The sequence below is a fragment of the Megalops cyprinoides genome, chromosome 14 (assembly GCF_013368585.1).
Source record: "Megalops cyprinoides isolate fMegCyp1 chromosome 14, fMegCyp1.pri, whole genome shotgun sequence".
NCBI classification, from domain to species: Eukaryota; Metazoa; Chordata; class Actinopteri; order Elopiformes; family Megalopidae; genus Megalops; species Megalops cyprinoides.
Window position 1 is genome coordinate 7,473,135 of NC_050596.1, and position 16,702 is coordinate 7,489,836.

A 16,702-nucleotide genomic window follows, 5' to 3' on the forward strand; every position below is an offset into this window, starting at 1 on the left:
CAGTACCATGCTCTTATAAAAGCAAATAACACTCAAGTATAGTTAACAGCCGCAACTGGCCACGTGGCAATTGCTTTGGCCAACACCGTCCACAATCATGGGTTTCGATCTGGAGAACCGATTCTCCAGCCCGTACAGTAACACATCTGTGGAAGTGGGCATTATCGATGCCCCGTTTGTCTTCGTTTTCTTCGAGGATACATTAAAGACCGGAAACTGGCTTCTGCAGACTGTAGCGCACCCATACAATGTGCACCGGGATAACCTTTCACAACCACTAACATGAACGACTGTGTAAAGCTTGGGTCCTGCGACCCGGTACCATAACATTCACAATCCGTTTCATCTCTCGACCATGCCAGCACCTCTGTAGTGGGTAAGTGTGTCGTATGGAACATACTGCTTAAGATTCCAAATGATCACGGTTAACAAAAAAACAGAGAAGAGAAAATGGCGCCTTTGTATTCCAAAGAGTTAGATTTATTGATTTTATGACTGGTGCAAAGCCAATGAGTGCTTACGTTGCGCCGAGAGAAATCAAACCACACAGAACACCGAGCGCGGGCAAAAGCCGTGTCCCTGTTCCTTTTGCTTATGTAGCGCTCAGAAAAAGCCGTCTTACGCTCAGCACCAGCTGTAAAGCCAATAAACACCAACTCTCTGCAGTCCAAGGGCTGCTTCTTTCTCTTTCTCGCTTTGCTTCATCCTGTCAGCACCTTTTCATCTTTTCCACCACCTTGTATTTTCCAGCAGCAGACCTCAGGAATTGGGTCTGAATACACAACTGAAACTTTGAATGCAGTCAAGCCAAAGCTCCTCTCCATACAAATGGAGGGCATTAACTGTGACTGCACAGAACTGTGCCTGGCGCACCGAGCTGGTCCAACCTTACAGCAGTGTCACATCTCCCACGGGGGTCCCATCAAGACAAATAAAATTCGAGAGGAAAGACTAAGCACATATTTCTTCAATCTCCTCCTCTTCCTCATCCTCCCCTTCGTCATCGTCCTTGTCGTCGTTCACTATTCCTTCATCGATGCTCTCCAGTCTCAGTCTCTGACCGTCCAGGTAGCGGGGGCCCCTGAGCGCCGCCGCGGCGACACCCAGCGCGGTGCGCACGGAGAACAGTCCCCCGGGCAGGGCGTCCTCGCCGAAGAGCTGCAGCTTGGCATCACTCTCAATGGCCCTGGCCAGGCAGGAGGCGTAGCTGTCCAGAGACTTATGGATCTCGGCCTTGACTTGGATTGTAGAGGAACTGGAATTTTCTGTTGAAGCAAACAAACAAAAAAAAATGCACATTTAAATGTTAATTTCTGGATTCTAATCCAGTTTTTTTTAGTTATTAACCACAATGCGCAATCTGTTGATTGATTGCTTCTTTCTTCTTGGTCACAGCTGATTGTGAGCAAAGCCAGGTCAGTTGTTTTCGTAATTTGTTTTTGGTGCAACTAATATGGCCACACTAATAGCAGGAACAGAGTAAAAATTCATGTGTTTTCACTGAGCAAACAGGCTATGCTGCACGCCTGGAAGTTGCATTCAAGTGAAACCACAAATCCCCCGAGCAGTTCGGTACCTTTGGAATGCTGGTCCACCTGGTCCTCAAAGGTGACGGAGCTCCTCCTCTTATTGGACGAGCCCCCGTGGTAGGGGGTTTGGCAGCTGTCCGAGGAGAAATTGTCCAGCAGCATGATGTCCGTGCCTGCGGATGAACACAGACGAACAGTGAGGCCCTGAGGGAGGCGTGACACGGCCACGCTGCCGGGAGACAGAGAGGTCTTTCCGCCACACTGATGAGGCACCGCGCTCCTCTCACACCGCGCGGGCTGCCAACCGTGAGCTGCGTGTGAGGAATGCGGTCCGACGCCGCCACGGCGGGCGGCTGTGCCTGTCGTACTGCCCCGCGGGACGGTCGGTCACATCCCGTTTGTTTGGCTGATGCTTTTATCCACAGCGGCACGGGTTTTGGCAGCGGCATTACATGGATTAAACAGCGCGTTTAAGGAGAGCAGTGCCCAGTGTAACTCTCTCTTCTCTGCACTGTTTCAGCAGTAAGTAGGCTATGCCACAGGCTGAGACACAGGGGTCAGGATGGGTTGCATCGGACAGGCTGAAACCTGTCGCGCTCACAGGTGCTCCTGTCTCGCACAATCACTTACCACAGAGGCCGAATGCTTGGTAGAGTTTGCATAGATTCACTGCTCTTTATGGTATACCGATCCGTACAGCATGTGGATTGGCTGACACAGTGGGCTGACAGAGGAATGTGCTATCCAGATGACATACAGATCAGTGAATCTGCACAGACCTGACCCACGAAAGCCAGTGAAGCCCGCAGGCGTTTGTGAGTGTGAACTGACCTGAGTCCTGTGAGAAGCTGAAGCCGGTGTCGCCCGTACTGCTGCTGGGTCCCATCAGCGCGCCTCCCCCGGCCAGCATGGCTGTCAGGTGTGGAGACATGCCCAGGTCTGCGGGAACACACACACACACACACACACACACACACGTTCATTACCTGAGCTCTACCTGTGTGCACCTGTCAATATGGCAATACAGGCTACAGCGACCATACTGGAAAACAGTGATGGCTACTGTGTTTATTTTGAAAAAAGGTTAAACAATAATTAAAACATATATATTTTTAAAATCAGACATTAAAATATGTCCAAAGGCCAATATGACAGGAAAATCATAACTACCTGTACAAACCTGTAAGCATTCATATAGCAATATACCCATTTCAGCTACAGGACACCACAGTGTAATACATTTCAGCCACAGTACACTAATTTACAGTATATTACATATCAGCTGGAGGGCACTGTCACTACCTACCAGCTACTGTAGACTGCAGTACACCACCCATCAGCTATAGCACACTGGAGTACACAACATCAGCTATGCTGAAAGGTGTTGGTCTGGTTTGGTCATTAAAAGAAAATTATATCTATAGGTTTTCACAGGTACTGGTTAGTAAGAATAACTTGCAACATAAATGTGTACACCTGCTCACTGTACTCCCAAGTACAATAGGGTCCAATGTACTGCTTTCATTTGGAAGCAGTGGAGCAGCGCTCGTGTATATTAATTTCTGTTCCACATTTATTAAAAAATATATAGTACTAACTATAAAACATTTAGACACATTATTTTCCCACGTACCCCACAGCACAGGTTATTTTAGTATGACCGGACGCGTTTCGAATGCTTTTTTTCGAGTGTTTTTCCTGTCTCCATTTGACACTGTCAGCATTAGCAAGAGAACCCGTTCAGCAAAACCGATTCAATGGGGCTCAGGAACAACAGCGGAGCTGCCTAAATCCTCTCAGAACAATGGCGGGAGTTAAACGCGTGAATGTCTGGATGAGGAAAACTGGGTCAACACGCAGTGTTCCCACCCCGATGCAGAGGGCTGTCGATTCTCCAGACCTGACAACTGCTCTTTCCGCACACACCAGAAAAATGAGACGATGGGATGATGAGATCTGTCTCATTACTTTCTGAAGAATATTACATGGGTGTCACTTGGGGAGCTTCAATTCGTTGGGTCTGCACTGGTTCTCAAAGGCACAGAAAAACTATTCATCCACATTCCTGTGTGGCCCAGCCTGGAAATCAAAGACTTCAGAGGAACAGGATTCCCAAGTGACTTCAGAATAATGACAGGCTGAAAAGAAAGGCCTCAAGGCCTTGTCACAAACTGCAAATCAGTCGATAGGAAAATGCAAACATCACTTTCGCAAGCTTCTCCAAAGCGCGTATTTTAATGTTGCAGGTGGAGCATCTAATGACTGACAAGCAAGCAGAACACTGTCTTCTGCAGCATTTAGGTTAGCGCCTGCCCAGAAACGTCCCCATCTGAGAGCCTTCTCATCCTGCCCTTCAGTCTGTAATTATCCAGCCATTACGCCTGAAGCAAGACCGTTTCACACAAAATCTGTGTGATGTACAAACAAGCCGGCCCGCGGTAATTTAGTGAGCATGACCAGAGCACCATGCTGGAATTATTACCCAAATCTGACTGCAGAGACACTTAAGAGAGCTGCAGGCAGGCTAAATGTGATGCACAAGGTGACTGCAATGCAGACCCGCTGAACGCAATGAACAGACACCCTGACTGCAATGCAGATACCCTGACTGCAATGCAGACCCACTGAAAGCAATGCACAGACACCCTGACTGCAATGCAGACCCACTGAACGCAATGCACAGACACCCTGACTGCAATGCAGACCCACTGAAAGCAATGCACAGACACCCTGACTGCAATGCAGACCCACTGAACGCAATGCACAGACACCCTGACTGCAATGCAGATACCCTGACTGCAATGCAGACCCACTGAAAGCAATGCACAGACACCCTGACTGCAATGCAGACCCACTGAACGCAATGCACAGACACCCTGACTGCAATGCAGACCCACTGAACGCAATGCACAGACACCCTGACTGCAATGCAGACCCACTGAACGCAATGCACAGACACCCTGACTGCAATGCAGATACCCTGACTGCAATGCAGACCCGCTGAACGCAATGCACAGACACCCTGACTGCAATGCAGATACCCTGACTGCAATGCAGACCCACTGAACGCAATGCACAGACACCCTGACTGCAATGCAGATACCCTGACTGCAATGCAGACCCACTGACTGCAATGCAGATACCCTGACTGCAATGCAGACCCACTGAACGCAATGCACAGACACCCTGACTGCAATGCAGATACCCTGACTGCAATGCAGACCCACTGAATGCAATGCACAGACACCCTGACTGCAATGCAGACCCACTGAACGCAATGCACAGACACCCTGACTGCAATGCATATACCTTGACTGCAATGCACAGACACCCTGACTGCAATGCATATACCTTGACTGCAATGCACAGACACCCTGACTGCAATGCAGATCCACTAATCCTACATTCACGTCATACTGGAGTAATCTTAGCAACAACTCATCAACTAATGACTTAAGTGGCCACATGATTTTAACTCGTTAGGAATGCCCAGAACAGCAAAATGGATATTGTAAATTGTGGCTGATGCTGATTAATAGATATTACCTTATAACTGAAGGATAACTGTCAGTTAATTGCAATCAGTGTTAGTCTGGCTGGCAAGCCATGCTATTTTGTGTGATACAGTTAGTCTGTTAGCTTTCAAATTACTCATTTCAGTCAGTCTGTAAATAGCAACATAAACCTCATGGTAACAGGAGTATGGTTAGATATATGTTTGCGCATAAATTCTAATGCGAAATGAGCGTGTGTGCTTTTTGCCATTTCTTGCCATTAGATGACATCGATGTCAAAGGTTATAACGTAAGAGAAAGTGAGGGTGCATAGATAATTCCCTGAGTATTCGCAACTTGATTGCTGATGTGAACATTTTTTCCAAGTCAAAAACTGCACCTTAAGCTCAAGGCAGACACCCTGACTGCAGTGCAGACGCATTAAGCACAATGCAGAGACACCCTCACTGCAATACAGACACACTAAGCCCAAAGCAAGGACACCCTGACTGCAATGCAGAATCAACTAAGCACAATGCAGAGATCCCCCCCCCCCCCCCCCCGCAATGCAGACGCACTAACTGCAGCACAAGGACACGCTGCAGACGTGTCCGGCTTCCTGCGCAGCGCTCACCTGTGATGCGGTTGGATATGCTGAACAGGCGGGAGGTCCTGTGCCGGGTGACAAAGGACTCCCTGTAGTAGCGGTCCCCGAAGCACATGCCCAGCAGTTCCTTGCGCACCGTCTTGTTCCAGAGCCCGTAGATGAGCGGGTGACAGATGGCGCTGGTGAAGGACAGCCAGGTGACCAGGGTCTCCAGCCCTGGGGACACGCTGCCCTTCCCCCACAGCGCCTCGGTGCTGATCACGGCCACGTAGGGGCCCCACGTCACCAGGAAGGTCCCCAGCACCACCAGGATGGTGACGAAGGCCTTGCACTGGCTGCCCGAGTAGATCAGGCTCCTCCTGCTGCTGTTGGAGGAGGTGGAGGTGTTGGAGTTCTTGCGGCCGTTCCTCTGCGCCCCCGCCGCCGCGCCCCCCGCCTCCCGGCCGCCCCTCCCCGCGCCCGCCCCCGGCTCGTCCTGGGCCACCACCACGGTGCCGCAGTGCACCTTGCGCGCCTTGACCCGCGCCACCCGGAAGATGACGCCGTAGCAGACCAGCATGGCGGCGAAGGGCAGCAGGCTGCACCAGGCGATCCAGAAGGCTGTGTAGCTGAGCTCGCGGTGCCAGGCCGCCGTGCACGTCCACTTGAAGCGGTCGAACTCGAAGGCCGACCAGCCGAAGAGCGGCGGCAGGCAGCCAACCAGCGAGTGTAGCCACACGTAGGCGATAGCCACCACTGCGCGGTTGCCCGTGATCTTCATGGGGTACACCATGGGGTACAGCACCGCATAGTACCTACGGGGGACAAAGCCAATGCAAGGGCTTTAAAACGGCTGTGCTTAGACTCCTACCGGCCCCTCTCTCTGCCAAACGCAGAAACAATGGGGGCTTTCATCATTACATCCAGGCTAAAAATAAAATTTACACAACTTGTAGAGCAAACGGCCTCCCTTTCTGCCCAAAACACCACATTGCATGACCTAGGGCCAAGAGCCCACAGGCCTGGACACTAGTCCTGTGTGCATTCCTTTAATGAGTACACTGCTACTTTTGAAAGTACCCCAGAAAGAGCTTCAAAAATGCTAGATAGCGATTCAGACGTTTTGTAAAATACAGTGCACAGACAGAGAACTGCAGCTACAACTGAAAGCCTGTTTATACCATGGCAGTTGGAAGAAACTCCCAGTTAGTTGCTGACACCGAGTTTATTTTTCCACTGGTCTGGTGTACAAGTAAAAAGCCTCATTCAAGGCACCTGAGTTCAACATGAGTTCTAAGTTCTAAATCTGACGAAAAAAGTACTAAGGTGAGACAAAAAAAAGCAAGCACAGTTTATTATGAATGTAAAACTGTACAGTACAGTAGAGAAGTAGAGAGAAGTAGAGAGAAAGTAACCATCTAAAAACTACAACCGGTGAGTGATACAATGCAGTGCTCCGTTAACTGCAGTAATGTTTATACAAGCTATCAAGTGATACCTGGCGCTTCATTAGCCACAGTAATGTTTATAGAAACAGCCAATGACACGACACAGTGCTGCAGTAACTGAATCAATGTTTATTATGTGCCACATTTTACCTGTGTGTTAAGAACGCAGAGTCAGCGGTGTGTTCATTAGGGCAGGAGACAAGAGCCCCCCTAACACCCGGCACACACTGTGGACACACTCTGACCCTCCATCTAGCGATAGCTTTAGCCTCCTGGGGGGGACATGCGGTCTACCAGAGTTCTCTGCCAACCGCTAGCCAAACCAACGACCATCACTCTGAACACAGAGAGGCATACCCACGCTTTTAAAGCTGGGCTTTCTGTTTGCTCACTTACAACATGCTTTGCTTTGAGCCCTCTTAAAAAATACAGGGAGGTAAAACTTAAGTAAATGAATACTTAAATTCAACAGTGCTTGTTCACAGCCTTTTAATAAAACTCTGTTTAGACGCAGTTAATGGTTTGAAATAAACTTGCACTTTTAAAAATGCTCTGTACATTACATTACATTATTGGCATTTAGCTCTTACCTTGAGCGACTTACATCAATTACAATGTTATCCATTTATTCGGCTGGGTATTTAATGTAAAGTTTTTACTCTGTAAAAACAAAACAAAACAAACACTACATTCGCTGTTCAAATTATATTCAAACTGTCTTCCCGCAAGTTAATGCCCAAGCATTCTGAGGCTACCGCAGGCCAGTGACTGCTGTGAACACCGCGGGAACGCGGGGCGGGGGGGGGTGGCAGACAGACACAGCGCGGTGCCATGCCTGCACCTCACCTGTCGATGGCGATGGCCCCGAGCGTCAGCATGCTGGCGGAGCTGATGAGCAGGTAGAGCAGGGCGGTGAAGTTGCACCACACCACGCCGAACATCCACTCGCGCCACACCGAGCTGGCGGCCACGAAGGGCAGCACCAGCACGGACAGCAGCAGGTTGGACAGGGTGAGGCTGAAGACGAACTTGTTGCTGGGCGTCAGCAGGTAGGGCTTCTTGTAGAGCGTCACCACGATCAGCAGGTTGCCCAGGCAGACGAGCAAGGCGATGGCCACGATGAAGACGGACTCCACCACGGCCGCGCTGCCGCCCGCCCCGCCCGCCGAAGCGTTCCCCGCCGCCGTGCCATTGCCGCTGCCGTTCATTGTGGGAGACCGGGGAGTCGGCGCGGGGGGGCCATGCTGGGAGACAGCTGCGGGGTGAGAGCAAGAACAAACCCACTGTCACTCAAGCTATAACTCAAGAAGGTCACACCCAATCTACACCTAGCAAGGGGGCTCCTTCCCACCTGCTGTGAGCAATACAAACATGCAGGAGAAAAACCGAATGTAGAGCCATGTGACTCTGTGTTGTATTGTGGGTGCTGTATATGTCCAGTTGCTAATAATACACTAATGCACTCTATTACAGAGTTCCCCCAAAAAATAAAACATGAACTACCAGTCATTTTGCTAGTTCAAGTTTTATTTTGCCCATTCAAGAACGGGGAATTCAGTTCAAGAAATCAGGTAGGCTAAGTTATCATGCTTTGGGTGTGCTGCAGAGACTACAGAATCAGCTGACAACACAGCTTTTAGACCTTATCAAGGCCTCCTGACCCTGGTCATGCACACTCTGAGGTCAAGGGTCGGGCTGGAGAAAAGCATGCCCTGTGTAGGGGCCCTTACTGGGCCACTGCATTCCTTGTTACTTTTATTAGTGAATTAAATGTCATTATGATGGTAATCACTTCAGTTGGGACCATTCCTTCTGCGGTAGTGCAGTTATCAAATTAGATGAAATTAAAAGACTACAGACGACAGGACATACTACAGGCTATCATCGACCGGATTTGAGTAAATAAGATAATAAGATATAAGATCAATAAATTGATCATCTTAACGTTTTTTTTTTCTTTTTCTTAAATGTTCGTTGCAACCCCACAAGCCCGTATCTGCCCAAAACCTGCATTTTAAGTAGGCTACTTCTTGTCTCTCGCCTGATGATTTTCCAAAAATAATCATTTGTACCACTCATAACACATATAAATATTGTAATCTTGCACAAAGATTCCTGTCTACTTTTAGTTACCGTTTATTTCCATACCGGTTGCTGAAAGCCGGGCGTCAAGTAAGTGTAAGAACACTTCTTTTTGGAATCCGCGTGTTGATATTCGTGGTGTATCGCGACTGCCATACTCGTACTAACGATTTTCAAAATTAGCAGGCGCTATATTTGGAGGTCGATTCTCTATTTTCTCCAACAGATCTCCCTAAAAACTGCTGGGCCTCATGTTTTTAATGGCCCGGGGATTTCCTGAAGTCTAGCCAACCGCTTCCCTTGCAGCAGAAACAAATAAACTGAACTGGGACTGCCCTTGCCCCATACAAATCAGTCTATTTTCCAGAAAGTTAGCTATAAGTTCGTGCACATGTAAGTACTGAAGGGTTTAAAAAGGAAATAAACTTAATTGACTTAAATATAGTATCTAAGTAAACCCAAAGAGCAATGTTTTACAGCCAACAATGCATAGTTATACTATTAGATTAGATCCGCTTAAAATTGAAAAACGTATCGTTTCAGAAAAAAACAGCTTGCAGTAAAAAGGCTTGATGCATTCATTTTAGACTCTGAACTAGTTTGTGAACACATGAATTCAATCCGATTTCAGGCTAATTTTCTTACGAACATAAAGGTCTTCATAAAGTTTTCGTCGGACTTTCACAATAAAATACACGTTATTTAAGCAATCCGAGTGTGTTCAATGCCGCTTGCAAAAACAATAAAATTATTTATGTATACTTCTGTATCCTACTTTATCCTGCATTAATTCCACAGTGACCCAGTTCCCCTTCGTAATTCACGGTAAGTAAGTCTAGCTCGTTGCAACTTTTCCTTCTTTGTCCGCACATTATCCATCCAGTGCTTCCCCTTTCCCCAGTTCTCACCTCGTACGTTCCGTTGCGAACTTGCATCCCCTCCAGAATAAGATTCAGACAAGCAGGCTAATTCCTTGACGGTTTGGTGATATCAGAATGCACACCTATTTTGATTCTCGTCCCCTAAACCTCTTTGTTTTAATCAGCTGATTTAAATCAAGACAGGCAGTTCCTGGCAACAATGGCGTCCGACTCTAACTGCGTCTCCCTCTCAGTTCTCCCTCCCAACTGGCGAGTTCCCCCATCTCAACGACGCTGCCAGTGGGTGGTCTGGTATGGCTGTAGCTCTCTGATTTGCCTTGGGGTACCAAGACAAACGCAGGCCACTGCAACCGAAGCGTGTTCTGAAATCCCCCCTCTTTCAGATTGTTGTCTCATTAGAGGGAGGTAGATATGAAATTGATGCAAGGCGTTAGATTGCGTTCGTTAGCTCACTGCTTTACTTTTATATACTCATCGTTTTGTTCAACTATAAGAGATGGGTTGGCCATTGCAATTTTATTTGCTTCGTACATGATTTAACTTTACATTTATGTGCGTGTGTGACTGCTCGGCTTTAATAAAGTGAAAATAGAAGTTACTGGTTAGTTAGCCAGTTGTAGTTTCAGCACTCTGGACCACCAAGGTAGATCAAACATTCCCGCAGTAAACGTCCCCATCGTCACGTGAACTGGTTTTAGCCTATCAGGTATTAGAGCGGGGATTGCTTTTTTCCTCGCTCACAACGCACCCTTGTGGCTGATTGGCGCACTTTCTCAACTGTATGCAAGGAGGCCAATCAAAGATGAGTGCGCGTCGTGTACGAAGAGGGAAGCAAACAATTGTAGCCCGCAAATTATTTAAAGGAAAAGGCTCTGTATACTTCTTCAACACAGTGGAAGAAAGATTTTTGTTTTTAGACTAACATCATACAAACAGAGTCTCATCGGTTAGATTTGTTTCAAGTGGACGTTAGACAAGGAACTTGAACAGAGGCTCTGAATTACGGTAAACAATAAATATTAGTATCTTCATGTTTCTAAAAATAAAGTAAATATACCACATGCAAGTGAGAACTACTTGTATCCATGTCGGTATGGTATAGATATATAGATATGTCGGTATGGTATAGATATATAGATATACAGATGTATAGCATTCTGTAAGTGGGATCGTGGTAAGAAATCATATGTCTATTTAAGAAGGAAGTCGCTTCAAGCCTCATAACTAAAGCCAGAACAAAATTAACTGAGTAAAAGTGAACTTGGAGAGGGTCTGCATGACCCTGAACCTGTATAAAAATCAAAGGGGTGTACTTCAGAATAGGAGAAATGCAAACTACTCCCTTACCTTTTCCATTAATATACAAATGATTTAGCTCATGGCAGCAGGACAAGAATGGAAGCTGGCAGTAGGGGATGAAGGGGTGTATTTCAGATCATCAATAAGATGTGTCTGTGCTTGTGTGTATCTTTAGTGTGAATTTATATAGCTACTGAATTCTCTACATTACCTTACTGCCAGAGAGAGTTTTTAATGTTTTTTTTTTTTTTATAAACTTGTGAATTGCCTACATTAAGAAATAAAGGTCTTAATGTTGTAATCCAGTTTTAAACATTTGGATTTATTACTGCTCTCAACTTAATAGTAAAACAGCCCATTACCGTGGTCAGAAAAAAACTCCTAATGAATACACATTAGTTTTTCTTTCCTGCACCACACACCTTCAGGAAAATATTAATGTGCTTGTTCTGGGCAGTTACATGACTTCTCTACAGAAGACTGTAGGAATATGGGGTCTTAAAAGGAGAACTTCTGTTAGGTAAAACTCACCACTACTTTCAATTATGCCTAAATATGAAGAGCAATAATTGAATTCTCTTAGCACAATTTTCCATGAGGTCCTTTCAGGGTGTTCCCAAATGGTTCACACATGAGTTTGTAGCGGCCTGAGAGAAACTAGCTTGGGAAGGCAGAATTATGATTTTTGGTATTGCTTTTTGTGTTTGATGGCAGATTTTCAGCTGTTCCTAACACCAGGGACACACCTCTGCCAAAGTTTTAACCAAACACAATGTGCATCCTCTCATGCTCATTTAATGGACACCACACACACACACACACACACACATACATACATTTAAAAATCATCCTGATCATATTTGGAGTAAGGCATGGAGTGCCTTCCAATCAACACTCTAGTTAGGGTGGCATGGCTTTACATTGTCTTGACACCATGAATGACACAGAGGTCAAACGGTCAGCATTGAAAAGAGCGCTGCGATCACTGCGGGCAGCAGTGTCTCAGAGTGACGGAAGGGAGGATGGAACACTGGGGAGGAAGTGGAGCAGCGGTTCCTCGTTGCTGAAATGGTGGCAGACAATGAAGTGACACATAAAGTTGACCCACACTGACCTCTTATACCCCTTTTCCACCAACGCGAACTACGTGCTAGCTAGTGCTGGTTCAGAGTGGCTTCAACTTGCAAACCTTCTAAGAATGGGTTTGCTTTTCCATGGGCTAGAGAGCCACGTCATTATGTCACTGTATACGTCTGTATATGTCTCCATTTTCAAGCGTCACACCCTGACTTCCAGTCCTGCTAGCTCACTACCCTGCCCGTCGAGCCAACTGCTTGCTAAGAACCAAACAGTCCTGCTACCTCGCTGCCCTGCCCATCAAGCCAACTGCGTGCCAAGAACCAGACATTATAGGATAGATTTCATAATTACCGTGTCGTTTAATTACTGCTGTCTATCTAACCCAAATGTCTTAAAGTACATTGTACAACTTTAAGACTCTCTAATTCTATCTGCCCAGTGCCGGCCAGAAGCAGACAGGCTCCCCCTCTGAGCTGGGTTCTGCTCAAGGTTTCTTCCTGTTAATTGGGGAGTTTTTCCTTGCCACCTTTGCCTTAGGCTTGCTCTCAGGGGGTCTCAGGCCTGGGATCAGTGTAAAGCTGCTTTGTGACAACTTGTGTTGTAAAAAGCGCTATACAAATAAAATTGAATTGAATTGAATTTTCCCACTAGCGCCAAGCAATCAGTGGTGGCTGGTGAGCTGGAAACAGGGGAAGTCCAAATCTGTCATTACTTTCAACCTGTTCCCCTTTATCCTTCTTGATTAACAATAAAACAAATAATTCACAGAATAGTCGACACTAGTCACGTAAATAGAGTAAATGAATAAAATAAAATAAAATGAAATAAAATAAATTATTCTCACAAAACATCGCAGATTGTCTGTAGTTTGTGTGCTTGCGAAAGCTACAATGTGAGATTCACTTTTAAACACCTCTTTGGTACTGGGACCAGGAGCCTGGTCCCACAATATAAGAATAAGGCATTTAGATAAATAGCCATGAGTAAAAATAGTAACTTTACTGTACATTCGCTGTATACTGAGCATCAGAAGAAACATACCACTCTAATTATGCAAGCACGCTTTCATAAAATAGTATAGACTCTTTGGAGTTGATTTAATCTTTTAGGTGTCAGTTTGATTAATTCATGACATGCTGTGGTTTGGCCTGACTGATTGGCTGGGTGTATCATAAGTTTCACAACATCACCTCAATAGTTAGAGGTGAAAGGGTACAGGAAAAAATAAGCCTGGTGAAAAACAAGACAGAAAACACAGAAAAGAAATGATCACTTATTAAGAGAACAGGAAGGAACCCACACACCTCACCTATCAAGAGACCAGAGAAGAACCAACATGCTTTACTCATTAATAGTGCAGAAAGTAACTGATATGCCTCACTTATTAAGAGAACAGAAAGGAATCAACATGGTGCACTTATCAAGAGAACAATGCATTGTGCTTTCAACAGGCTTGAGTGGAATGTTGAAAAACAACAGTTTCTATCTTGGCAAAATCCAAAATCTGTATACCTGTGTATGCACAGAAACAGCTCAGTGAAGAAGTTCTTTTGATGAAACAGTGACTACTCTCCAGTAGAGATTTTATATGGAAAGGGGAAATGAGACAGATGAGTAAAAAATAGAGATTACTGAAAATGACCAAAAATGATTTTGTATGCATTATTGCTAAGATAGGCTGTTTAACCATCATAATGTACGTTAAAAAAGAAAACTCATTTGAATTGAACAGAGCACACAAATGCATTCACCCTACATGGTTAGGAATGCCTATGCTGAAGGATTACTCATCAAAATAAATAGATACCTTTGTGAGGAGATGAGTTGGAACAGGTGTAAATCTACCCTCAGAATAATCCAACTCCCACACGCATAGCCTTTCTCAGAACCTCTAACAGGGGAAAATATTCCTGACACAATGCCAGAAAAAAGAGTCCTATCGGGCACCGCTGGGAAGTATCACTAATGCTGCCTGCCTGCGCATCACATGAACCCCAAACCCATGCTGACTCAAAGTCAAACAGCTCTGCTGGTTGGCATGGTGATGTGCCTCGTGCAGTCCTATTCTGTGACGTGAGTAACATCTTAAACACATTTCAAGAAAATTAGAAGATACATACCCGAAATCTCCGGTTAAAAAACATTTCACCAATGTTTCACTTCAATGTACTGACGGGAATGACAAAATAAATCAATTACAAATGTGCAAATTACCAATAAGCATTTTGCCTGAGGGCCTCACAGTGTGAGGAATAATAGCAGTCCCCATTTCTCGAGTTAACCTCTGATTTAAGCTTGTAGATTCATTTTAAGGCAATGGCATTATCAGATCAGATTTGTCCAGAGGCAAGAATGCAAACATGTATAGTTTACCTTCATTTCCTCACTTTTTTTAAATTTGTGGATTTTTTTGGATCAGAGAGATGCCATGGGGTGAGATTCAAATGCTTCTAATAATTACAGCAGTGTTTTGCAAAGCTACATACATTTAAGATTTTGGAGATTTTCTGTGGAAAAATTGTAATCTCTGTAAATGTGATTAAATAAAAACAATACTTTTAGACTGAGCAATTTTAATATCTATTTTTTCATCTTACTACATCTCCCGGGCTGATTATTTCCCTGAAGAACTGATTCAAGTCAAAAGAATTTGTTTTGCTTGGGCTTTTGTTAAGATGATGAAAAGCTAGGGATATTTACAATACAAACACAATGAATCAGACAGTGACTCATTCACCTCTTTTCCACCCCCTCAAATGTACAGATGTTCTCACACTCCAATGCCTTTTCTGTCTTAGTAACTGTATTTTATAATATACTTGTGATTGGTGTATCAGTCTTGGTGTACAGTTCAACCAGGATGCCTTTACAAAGATAGAGTCGTACAGAAAAGGAAGTTTGCTATAAATTTAAACATGTGATCATCTTCACGATCAAATCAAAAGGCCATTTCATGCATCACAACAAGCTCACCAATCAGAGACCAGGCAAGTCAGTAAGGATACTATAGATCAGTATACTACTCAATAGTTCATTTATAGCTAGTGTATACAAATTTACAGTCCTGATTTTCATGGATGGATATGGTTTATATCTATAGTTTCAAACTTGGCTAGCAAAAGTCTTTACATACATGAAATTTTAAATACCATTCATGTACAAAATAAACATCACTGATTTAATGTGCAATTATTTTTCATGTATTATCTTTCAAGTTGTATTTTCAGTGTATTCACACTTCTAAATCAAGCATTGATGGATTGTTTTCTGCAGACCACAGTGCATGGATGGTATAAAAATGGGCAAAGTCCCAGGATTACATTGACATCTGTTTCCCTGAGTGCTGACATCATAAGGATCGGTGGGTGCTCCTCCTCCTGCTCCCCATTTCAGTGTTGTTTAAATGTGGGGTGCAGGAGAAGAAAGGACACCCTGGAAACATACACCTCTGCAAAAACCAACCACAAAGTCGGTGAACTGTCACTCACCTGCACATGCATACATTACACGTGAGGGCAGGTTTCCCTGGAGAACGTGTTCTTCACAAGGTTCTGGCTGACGGCTTCCTACGCCTGGGTGAGACAGTGTAAAGTTCACAGTCAAAACAGGAACCAGGAAACCAGGAAGCTCTGCAGACCGTGCAATTACAAAACGACACATTACCGAAAGACATGCTAGATGCTTCAGCAGGAGACAGCTCAGAGAACATTCTCTAACTAACATGCTTGAATGATCAGAGCACAGATGCACTTACTTGAAAAGAAGACAGTGTGTGTGTGTGCCATGACAAAGTTACAAGCAAGCGAGATGTTTTCGGTTAAACAGCACTTACAGAGTGGTGTCCTGTGTTCACTTATAAAGAAGGCCGGTTCACTCAAGAGATCTCAGATCCCCTTGGACACCTTAGGCTAACTGAGAGCTGAGTCAGCACCGCCACATTCTGTCACCTTACTGCGGTCCGTTGTCGCCTTTATAGGAGATGATTGAAACGAGGGCCAACAGCACATCAGGCAGGGAAAGGTACTAAGGAATTCAAAGTGAACCCTTTTTTTAAATGGAATTGGGGTGGAAATTAACACGTTATGGACACTGTCTGTCCATAAATTTGTTAGCAGTAAGCTGGCTCCTGATTGACTTTATGCTGAACTGAAACTTTTAGATGTTACATGATATTCCCAACAGAGGGCGCTGTAGCATTGGAGCAGACAGTCTCTTTCTGAAGAGACTTTTGGGAGTTAGAACATAGTGCCATGCTTGAGTTTGTCCTGGACAAGATTACTCAAACAAATAGTAATCATGGAAA

The 16,702-nt window shown here is 45.1% G+C and overlaps 1 protein-coding gene across 1 annotated transcript; it reads right to left on the bottom strand.

The window, feature by feature from the left end:
• Window positions 1-240: 240 nt before the first annotated feature.
• gpr161a (G protein-coupled receptor 161a) lies at window positions 241-10,235 on the bottom strand. Its single transcript, XM_036545892.1, has 6 exons — window positions 10,048-10,235; window positions 7,904-8,312; window positions 5,658-6,424; window positions 2,361-2,468; window positions 1,577-1,702; window positions 241-1,265 (listed from the first exon to the last, which is right to left on the bottom strand). The coding sequence occupies exons 2-6, from the start codon at window positions 8,263-8,265 to the stop codon at window positions 952-954; spliced, it is 1,677 nt and encodes a 558-aa protein (XP_036401785.1). The 5' UTR covers window positions 8,266-8,312; window positions 10,048-10,235; the 3' UTR covers window positions 241-951.
• Between the last annotated feature and the right edge of the window lie 6,467 nt (window positions 10,236-16,702).

Coding starts and splice junctions, on each gene's coding strand:
- gpr161a (XM_036545892.1), bottom strand. CDS start 8,265: ATGAACGGCAGCGGCAATGGCACGGCGGCGGGGAACGCTTCGGCGGGC. Junction 6,425..7,903: donor GGGGCCATCGCCATCGACAG/GTGAGGTGCAGG, acceptor TGTCCCCCGTAG/GTACTATGCGGTGCTGTACC. Junction 1,703..2,360: donor CAGCTTCTCACAGGACTCAG/GTCAGTTCACAC, acceptor GTTCATCCGCAG/GCACGGACATCATGCTGCTG.